This window comes from Boleophthalmus pectinirostris, unplaced genomic scaffold, assembly GCF_026225935.1.
Source record: "Boleophthalmus pectinirostris isolate CB_2022bp ecotype Guang Dong unplaced genomic scaffold, ASM2622593v1 HiC_scaffold_22, whole genome shotgun sequence".
In the NCBI taxonomy this organism is placed as follows: domain Eukaryota; kingdom Metazoa; phylum Chordata; class Actinopteri; order Gobiiformes; family Gobiidae; genus Boleophthalmus; species Boleophthalmus pectinirostris.
Window position 1 is genome coordinate 39,780,759 of NW_026571190.1, and position 10,685 is coordinate 39,791,443.

General features: G+C 45.5%; 1 protein-coding gene across 1 annotated transcript in view; it reads right to left on the reverse strand.

Moving 5' to 3' along the window:
* LOC110162536 (protein phosphatase 1 regulatory subunit 29-like) overlaps positions 1-10,685 on the reverse strand; it is a 35,188-nt gene that overhangs the window by 14,503 nt on the left and 10,000 nt on the right. The window contains exons 3-4 of the mRNA XM_055158513.1: positions 9,179-10,170; positions 295-1,784 (exon numbers count right to left, since the gene is read on the reverse strand). Of these exons, the coding sequence (XP_055014488.1) occupies positions 302-1,784; positions 9,179-10,170 (2,475 nt within the window). The 3' untranslated portion in view covers positions 295-301. The remainder of the gene's footprint in view (positions 1-294; positions 1,785-9,178; positions 10,171-10,685) is intronic.

Genomic DNA, 10,685 nt, shown 5'->3' on the forward strand with positions numbered 1-10,685 from the left:
GAATTACCACGTGAAAGGGCATCTGACGTAAACAAAAAAACAAACCAAATCAAAAACCAGAATGAAGTGCATCTGCAAACTCTGAATCGTGCTGAAAAAGGGACAAAAACCTCCAGACTTTTTGAGTAGAACAAGATAAATAAATACCAAAATCAGTTATTAAATTTCCCAAACATAAAAAATACCAGCGCTTTATCGACCCGTTACTGTACAACTCATAAAGGAGGATAAGTTGCTTGCTACATTTGACGGTAAAATATTTAAAATGCTTTAGTTTACGCTATTCTAACCCACCTCCTGCTCACAGCTTTTGTTGCGCCGACACTCCTTTCCAGTAGTCCAAAATATCGTGGAGGTCCTCATCTTTCGCGAACTGGACTTTTTTCCTCAGCGCGTGACCGGCGGCGATGTACGCGGCCGCCTCCTCCCTCGGGCTCTTCCGGTAAGGCTTAAACCGCTCCCAAATCCGAAGTGTGCTCTCCGAGGAATATTCCGGACTGGAGGAGTAACCGGAGTTGTAGTTGTGGTGTCGGGACGGCGAGAGCTGCGAGTACGCCATGGTCGCCTCCCGTTTGGCGCGCCCGATCGGCTTCAGGAAATTCGCCTTCTGCGCGGAATCTGGCGAGTCGTCGGCGTTTTCGTAGTACAGCGCCGGGAAGGAATGCCGGTGCTCCGAGCTGTGGTAGTCGGGCTGTACTTCTAAGTGCTGCGCGGTGCTCTGAGCGACTTTGGGACCGCCGCAACCGCTGCTTTTACCGTTAGTGCACGCCATGTTCGCTCCGTTCACGCTCACCCCGCCCCCGTTGACGGCGCTCCCGCTGCAACCGCGCTCGCCCTTCTTACACGCCAACGGGCTCGGCTTCTCCTGGTACTTGGGCGGGTCGCCGCGTTGATCCGGGACCTCCATGCTGTAGCCTCTCGGGTTTTTATTCGCGGGATTACCGAGCCTGTTTTTCGCGTCGGCGCTTAACTGCCTCTGCAGCGGACGGACCGCGTTGGCTGGCGGCGGATCGCGGTACGGGGGAGTGAGGAACCCGCCGCCGCTGATCCCCGGGCGCTCCGACAACGGCATGACGAGCGGGACGGGCGCCATGGACGGGTGAGGGTGCGCGGGTAAGTGCGTTTGCAGCTGCGAGCTCGGCGGGTGCATTTTCGGGTGAACTTTCGGAGAAGGGGCTTTGATAATTTGCTCGTTTTGGTTGGCGGGCGACATCGGGAGCAGGTTTCGCGCTTGAGACGCGGCGTAGCTCGGCGGCTGCGGGATCGGAATGTTCTCGGACGCGGGCGGAGCGCTGGCGGAGACGTCGAGTTTCAAAGCGTCGATGCAGTTGTTGATGATCTGGTTCACTTTGTCCACTTCTTTCGCGATCGTGGAGATTTCGGAATTGGAACCGTTCGCGTCTTCGTCCAGATCGTTGTCGGCCTCGTTCTCCTCCGCGTTCCGCATGTCCACCACCGTCTCCCCCGCGCTAGCGCCCCCTGCCGTCTCCCTGGGCTCCCCCACTAGTCCGGCAGTCCTCACGTCCATGTAGTTGCCCTTCCCCGCCGCGACGCCCCCTGCTGGAGAGTCGGTGAAGGCGCTGGCCATCTTCTCGCCCTGGGGCAGAGCGGAGAGGCGGTTGGTGCCGGTGGCGGGGGGTCCCTGGAGCATGCCGGGGCCCGGGGAGGCGGACTGGGGCAGCTTCCCTCCCCCGGCGGCGTGGTGCTGGTGGGAGGCCTGGTCCTGGAGGCGTTGCATCGCGGCTGGATCATTGGACACTGCTGCTGCCGCCTCTGGACCGTACCTGAGAAGTAAACAAAATCTGAATCAGTGTTGTTGCGATACTAAAGTTTTAAGCTCTATTTCAATACAAAGGAAAGTCTCAGCACCAGCTAATGTAATGGCAAAAGGAGAAATTAAATTTGTCAGCTGGACAAAAGTTTATTTTGGTCAAATATGTTTCACAGCTCATCCAAGCGGCTTCTTCAGTTCTGGTCAGATGCTTTTGGACACTTCCTTATATCTGTCTGCAGGGAGGAGCTTGACCCAATTCTGCGTAATATTAATTGTATTTCTTTATAAAAAGCAGTAAATATAATTGTTTTGATGAGCTGTTAAGACCAGTAAGAGTTTATGTCATGACTAAGCAATGAAAAAGGGAGGTTGTTAAACAAAAAATGACATTTAAAAAAAAAGAAAAACACCTCTAAAATAAAAGCAATGCAGCTTTAGTCCATATGTATGAGAAGCCATGTGTTTTTCAAAATAAAACCAAAAATAAGAAAATGAAAAAACAACTGTTTTCTTCATTATTTGTCTCCAAAACCAAAATGAAAAAACAGATAATGATTCGTTTTTTCAGTTTTCGATTTTGTGTTTAGATAAAAATGGAAAAAATGGATAACAACTGTTTCCTGTGATGATGGACTGAACCAGGACTAAACTTGAACCAGAAATGAACCAGGTCTAAACCAGAATTGAACGAGGACTAAACCAGGTCTACCAGGACTAAACTGATCTCATTCCTGGTCTCCATCCTGGTCTCCAGTTCTGGTCTTGCCCCAGTCTGCGTCCCAGTCTCAGTCCTGGTCTCAGTCCTGGTTTCAGTCCTGCTCTGAGTCCTGGTCGGGTCCCGGTCTCAGTCCTGTTCACCCAACAGTTTACACAGGCCACCTAAACCAGTACTGAGTGTCAGGACAGCCCTCCTGACACTCAGTACTGGTTCAGTCCTGGTTTAGTCCTGGTTTAGGACTGAGATCGTGACTGAGACCGGGACCAGACTGGAACCAGACCAGGACTGAGGCCAGGACTGAGGCCAGGACGAGACTGGTACAAGATCAAGACAGAGACCAGGACTAGACTGGGACCAGACCAGGACTGAGACCAGGACTGAAACCAGGACTGAGACCAAGACCAGACCAGGATGGAGACCAGTTTAGTTCTGGTTCAGTCCTGGTTTAGTCTGTTATTCGTTTTTTCCATTATTCACAAAAACACAAAAAAAAACACAAAATTGAAAACTGAAAAAACGAATCGTTATCCGTTTTTTATTTTGGTTTTGGAGACAAATAATGAAGAAAAAAGTTCTTTTTTTCATTTTCTTATTTTTTGTTTTATTTTGAAAAACAAATTAATGAATGATTCCACAGATTTACAGTATATGTTTATTTTGTAATTCCAAATTTGCTGAAATGGGCCGGTCACAGTCTGTTTGTCCCAGGTCTGTTCTAGACAGTGTTGGGGAGTAACAGATTACATGTACTGGAGTTATGTAATCAGAGTACAAATTATGAGTAACTGTATTCAGTTCCAGTTACTGTTTCAGTGAGTGGTAACACTGCGGTATTTTCCTGTTTCCACATTTTGGGCCACTCATTGCTGGAAACTATATCAGGTCTAAGCTAGATCTAAACCAGGTCTAAACCAGGACTAAACCAGGACTAAAATCAGGACTAAAATCAGGTCTAAACCACGACTAAAATCAGGTCTAAACTAGATCTAAACCAGGTCTAAACCAGGACTAAAACCAGGTCTAAACTAGATCTAAACTAGAACTAAACCAGGACTAAACCAGGACTAAACTAGATCTAAACCAGGTCTAAAGCAGGACTAAAATCAGGTCTAAACTAGATCTAAACCAGGACTAAAACCAGGTCTAAACTAGATCTAAACCAGGTCTAAAACCAGGTCTAAACTAGATCTAAACTAGATCTAAACCAGGTCTAAACCAGGTCTAAACCAGGACTAAAATCAGGTCTAAACTAGATCTAAACCTTGTTTAAAACAGGTCTAAAACCAGGTCTAAACCGGGACTAAACCATGTCTAACACAGGATTTAAGATCTTTTTATTTTCTTTTAGCAGACAAAACATCTTATGTTACAATATCCTGGTCTTTGCTTCTCTACAGCAAATCAAGTAATCCAAAGTATTCAGATTACATTACTCACTTTAAGTAATTTAATGGATTACGTTACAAACTACATTTTGGGGTATGTAATCTGTAATCTGTAGGGGATTACATTTTAAAAGTAAACTTCCCAACACTGGTTCTAGATGATATTTCATCAGGAAAAGGCCCCAAAAACAGGTATTGTTCAGGTTCACAGAAAAAAAAAATCTCTAAGCAAGAACCAGAAGCGCAAATGACAACAGAAATCACCAAAAGTACAATTCCTTGATCATTTCTTTTCGTGACAAGGTCCATTACCCGGCTTTATTTACCCAAACACGCTTTTTATCGACCTCTTCAAACATTATGGACAAAAATGAAGCAAAAATATCCCCAATTATACTTGACTGCTCCTTAAATCGTTCATTAAATTGTCCAATAATCAGTTTTCGGGCGTCTATTAAAACCTTTGCCTCCGGTGGCTGTAATCTGTATTGACTAACGCGATCCAGTTTCACTTAAAGGTTTGGCTCTGCACCTCGTCTGCGTTCGGAGCAGGTCTGAAAAAAAGTGCGCGGGGATCCAATTTAACCGCGGCATCAAAGGAAAGCAACTCAGCAAAACTAATGAGGCGAGACCCAGCCAAAAAACGCTCCCAAGGAATCCATTACGGCACAGCTACACCTTAATAATGTTTTTACTGCCTACATCTGTGCGGGGCTGTGTTCAAATAAGAGTCTGCGCGGTAATTATTATGTGTTTGAGACCATCTTGTTTGGCTGGCGCGTTTTTCCACTATCTAAATTGTTACAAAGCCTGATGGGACTCCGGCATCCAAAAGACATACGGTTAGTAATTGGTGGATGCCAGGGAGTGAATACTAAAACAAAACAGCTTTAAAAAGACTCTCCAGAATATGTGAGCGCGATACAGAAGCACGCGGCGCTCAGATTGATCAAGAGTAAAACCCGTAACCTACCGACTGAGAGAGGTGCAAGAAGGACCGTATGTTTTGGATTATAAGTCGCACTTTTTTTCATGGTTTGGGTGTTTCCTGCAACTTATATATTAAAAATTACAGACTGAAGCTGCGAGAGGCTCTAGTCTTGTGTGTCAGAATCTAATACTGTTCCTCCTGTACCACGGGGTCCAGTCAAGTGGTAACGGAGGGAAACAGGGCAGATTTTTTACATTCAAATGTCTCTTATTCAGAAACTAGAGGAACTATTGAAATAAGTAAAGTATCAGAATGTAGGAAAGAGTTACACTCCAACAGGGTCAAGTTAAACCTGTGATATTCTTTCAAGTTGTTGACAAAAAATTAAAAACTCATGTCGGTAACGGAGGGAATGAAATATGCAGCACTTTTTGGGCAATAAATCCAAACAGTGATAACTCTTGGTTCTCACTTACATATCCTTAACAAACTGGTTTGAATATTTGCTTCATATAGTTTTCTACCATATGGTACAAGATTAGGTTGAAAAACCTCTTACTTTTTGACTCATGAGATTTTTTATTAAGAAAGGTCATGGTAACGGAGGGAAAAGTAACAGAGGGAAAATTGTTCAAACAAGTAGAAGGTGCAGGATTTTACATCATTTGTCAACTTTTTTCTTCCAAATACTTTAATATTACTTCAAAATGAAAGGAAACTATTTATATAAAATATGTCAGTCCTTCCAAGAACATTTTTATCATTTTAAATAATTTTTTTTTTTGAAAAATCCTGTACCTTCATCAACAGTTCAAAGATGGAATAACACAAGATATGATGAAATACATCCATTTATTTACATGATTTTCAGGTCTTTGAAATTTGGGAAATAATTTTTGTTCCATGTTTCATACATGGTCTGTTTAAAACGTATGGAACTTTAGAACCAAAAATGGTACAGAAAAAAGGTCAACAGTTTCATAAACTAGAGTACATATGTATCTGTTCAATACATTTTTATATCAGATGCATTAACTTGAATTTTTGGCCTTGTTGTTTACTTCTGCTTGACCGGACCCCACTGTCACTTGGCTCTACTGCGCATGTCTCCTGTAGAAATATTCAGCTGGAAACATTAATCGAGCAGCAGAAAGAAAGTTTGGAGCAAGCGAGAAACTTGTGAGGGACTGGCGGAAAGCGGGGATGGAGAACACAGCTTTTGGGCGGGTGTGCAATGTACCGTATTTTCCGGGCTATTAGACGCGCTCTTAAGCCTCTTACTGCATCAAAAAATGACACGCACGCCACGAATCCAGCACGACTTCAGTAAACTACAAAGCCGCAAACACGCACGACCGCACAGTGAAAAACACCCACAGACACACTCATCACTCCACGCCGACGAGGAACGGAACGGAGGAACGAACCAAAAAAGCGAGCGCAACGTGTCGCTTCTAAACACGACTGAACAACTGAGTCACTGCGAACACGCCGACAATCCGTTGGTCCCAGACACACCCTCCCTACACGCCACAACTGAACAAAGCCCAGAGTCACCGTGAACGAACAAACAAACAAAACCACTCACCCATCACACTGTTGTGTTTCCTTTAAAGTCCCATGAGGTTTATTTGTGAAAAAAGTTTGAAAATAGAGCAAAAATTTACTTAAATCAATTTTGTTAACCAGGAAAAATACAAACCGTGAGCTCCTTTAGCATAAGAAGCTAAGGAGCTACGAGATCTCCCACAATCCACTGCACACATCAAACCAACAGATTCTTCATTAAAATCTTCTGCATAAATAAACTCAACTTTTATATAGAGCTACATCAGCCCGTTTGATCAGATAATTCAGCTGTGATCACATTTGTTTACGTTTTACAGAAACGAAACTTAAGACCGTTTGGCTAATTAGCATAAACTGTTAGCGGCGATAAAAACAACTCGCTCCTTGCGCCGCTGATGCGATCAGTTTCTTTTGGACTAAATGACACGACTCTGTGGATTATGTGTGTTATTTCTGTGACAGAAGGTAAGTGTGTTTCGTGCGTATAGAGTATAGGAGATAGTTCATGTTTTAGCTTTTCAGCGTCACACGAGTGCAGGTCAGTACGAGTTGCAGACTTTTGGTACGTGTCTTTTGGACGCATGCGACTCAACTTTATGTTGCAGTAACCGGGATACTGCGTTTACATGCACAAAGTAACCTGGTTACTATCGAAATAAACCAGCTACAGTAACCCGGTTTCTAATAACCGGGATACTGCCATAACTGGGTTACTGAAACCGGGTTACTGCGTTTACATGCACCATCAAGAAACCGGGATACTCAAAAAAGCCCGATCATAACCGGGTTACTGATGTGCATGTATACACACTCATTGATTTACACTGGAATATTGTCGCTCCTCTTTCTGTAACTCATCATTTTGCTCTTAAAATGTTTGTATTAACCTGCACTACATGATCCTTTTTTTTTTTGCTATTTTTATTTCACCAAATTCGCTCCTATAACCGTTACCATCGCTTCATTTGAGTGCTGCCGAACACGGTGGGCGACGTCACACTCGCATAGTCCACTTTTTTATATCATGTCCAGTAATTAACCACTTTTATTTTATTACGTTCCATCACTGCTCTGCCGCTGTAACACACATTTCTACAATCTTTTTTTCTGTATCCTCCGAAGTCTCGACATGAACACTTGACCACATGCTCTTACTGTCAGAGGATTTCCCGCGGACCTCTCTTTAAAAAAGACCACAGATCGCTGGTTATTTCTAACAGTTTACAAAAAGGTTCTACACTCAAAACTGACCCTGTGTCTCCAGAGTCTTCACCTGCGGATAAAAACACATCCAAGCTTGTCTCATTCTCAGTTTATGGACAGACCAGGCCTCACGTGAAGCTCAGAACCTCCAGAATTCCCTCCCTGAGCTGCAAAACATCAAATTATACATAACTACAGTGTTTTTGTTACTAAGAATAAATCTGCATCAGAACTGTAATCAGTAAAAGCCACATCTGATTTGGACAAGTTTATCTCATATATGGGGACAAATATAAATATTATCAGCCATATCGGAGACAGATCGGCCTAAATCTTGCCGATCTGGGCCGATAGTCGACGTGGGCATGTTTTACCGCGTAATAAAGCTTAGACTCTCTATATTATGTTCATTTCATCCAATTCGTTTCAATTCGTACATTTATTTTTCAAAATAAAACCAAAAATAAGAAAACGAAAAAACAACTATTTTCTTCATTATTTGTCTCCAAAACCAAAATTTAAAAAAAGATAGACAGATAACGATTTGTTTATTCAGTTTTCGATTTTGTGTTTAAATGAAAAATAAAAATTTCTGTGACTTAAAGTGCGATGCTGGACTAAAACAGGACTAAACCGTTTTCAGTCCTGGTCTGGTCCGGGTCTCGGTCCCGGTGTCAGTCCCGGTGTCAGTCCCGGTCTCAATCATGGTCTGGTCCCGGTCTCAATCATGGTCTCAGTCCTGGTCCTGTTCCCAATCTCAGTCCTGTTCCCGATCTCACTCCCAGTCTCAGACCCAGTCTCAGTCCTGGTCCTCTTCGCGGTCTCAGTCCTGGTCTCAGTCCTGGTCCTGTTCCTGGTCTCAGTCCTGGTCTTAGTTCTGGTCCTGTTCCTGATCTCAGTCCTGGTCTCAGTCCTGGTCCTGTTCCCGGTCTCAGTCCTGATCCTGTTCCTGGTCTCAGTCCCGGTCTCAGTCCTGGTCCTGTTCCTGGTCTCAGTCCTGGTCTCAGTCCTGGTCTGGTTCTGATCTCAGTCCCGGTCTCAGACCCGGTCTCAGTCCTGGTCCTGTTCCTGGTCTCAGTCCTGGTCTCAGTCCTGGTCCTGTTCCTGGTCTCAGTCCTGGTCCTGTTCCTGGTCTCAGTCCTGGTCTCAGTCCTTGCTCTGTTCTCGGTCTCAGTCCTGGTCCTGTTCCCGAGTCTCAGTCCCGATCTCAGTCCTGGTCTCAGTCCTGGTCCTGTTTCCGGTCTCAGTTCTGGTCCTGTTCCCGGTCTCAGTCCCGGTCTCAGTTCTGGTCTGGTTCCGATCTCAATCCCGGTCTCAGACCCGGTTTCAGTCCTGGTCTCAGTCCCGATCTGATTACGGTCTGGTTCCGGACCTGGTTCAGTCCTGGTTTAGTCCTGGTTCAGTCCAGTGTCGCAGTTTAAGTCACGTAAACACCGTTATCCATTTTTTCCATTTTTCAATTAAACACAAAATCGAAAACTAAAAAAACAAATCATTATTTGTTTTTTCATTTTGGTTTTTGAGACAAATAATGAAGAAAATAGTTGTTTTTTTTTCATTTTCATTTAACCAGTCAGAATTTAAAACCCGCTCCTCACCTCATCTCCAGAATGGTCTTCTTCACGCTGATGGCCTTCTCCTTCTCCTCTTGCGCCCTCCTGCGGCGGAGGCAGTAGTACACGAACCCGAGCACCAGCAGCATCCCGAACAGGCAGCCCAGGATGGTCATGATGTAGTGCGTGGTGGAGGAGGGACTGGTCCGGTGGTCCTCTGGTCCGGCGGCGCGCGTGGTGAACGACATGCACGTGTGGTTGTAGTGCTGAGTCTTGCTGACCGACGCCACGCAGTAAGTGTAATTCGAATGCGGTTTGAGCTTATCCAACATGATCACTTCGGTTTTCTTCCTGAGGGGCCGATCGACGATGAGCGTGTGATTGTACTGAGACAGAACGTACATTTTATTATACGGTTCCGGGATCTGCACTCGTAAAGACGCGGAGTACGGCGAAACGGCCTGCGTCATTATCGTGATCTGATTTTTGCTCAACGCGTCAGACGTGGAGGAAGTGTTCGGCTGGTGGTAAAATCCCTGGTCGGTATTGTCCAACCCCAATCCCGATCCGTCCAAATCGGGCAGCTGCGACGGCATTCCCGGTATGATCACGCCGTCCCTGCATCTCGTGGACAGGATGGTCCTCGCGTTGCGTCCGTGTCCCGGTACCGGACTCAGGAGCGGGTACCCGAACATGTCCCGGGGGGTTTCGCACTGCAGTCGGTCGTAGGTGTGCGTCACGTTGTTGAAAGCTTCCAGCCACGTGAGGAAGCTGAAGAGGTCGCAGCCGCAGTGGAACGGGTTGGCGGCCAGTTCGCAGACGGTCAGGCGGTTGAGGACGGCGAAGGTGGTGGGGTCCAGGCGGGCGAACTTGTTGGAGGAGAGGTCCAGGCTGCTGAGGCTCGGACACTCCCAGAAGGCGTTGGAGGCGATGACTTCCAGGAGGTTGTGTTGGAGGTAGAGACACTGGAGACGCCCCAGGCCCCTCAGCATCCCCTCGGTCAGGTTGGTCAGCTTGTTGTAGCCCAACTGGAGGATCTGCAAGAGAAGAAAAAACAAAATTACATGTTTTTAAAGTGGAACTAAACACTAAATCTGCTTTATTATGCTACTAAACTGTGTATGATGTCCAAGTAGGGGTGTAACGGACTTCCTCAGAGTGGACACGTGATGGTGCTGTGACCGTCAGACTGATGTTGCTCTGTCCGGTCAGCTGATTTAAACAGGTTTTGGCACTTTAACTTCTTGGGTTCTTTTTAAGGACAATGCAGTAAAGTGTGTTTACCTTGTTGACATGTTTCGGCTGCTAGCTGCGAGCCATCTTCAGAACTGTCACCGGTGTTGGTGGCGATGTGTCATATATCAGCTGTTGTTACTTCTTGTAGGCGTGGTCAGTCTGAGCCACCTGCAGGTCCATTAGGCTGACCACGCCTACAGGAAGATGAAGATGGCTCGCAGCTAGCAGCCGAAACATGTCAACAAGGTAAACACACTTTACTGCATTGTCTTTAAAAAGAACCCAAGAAGTTAAAGCATATAAGAAAACAAAATGA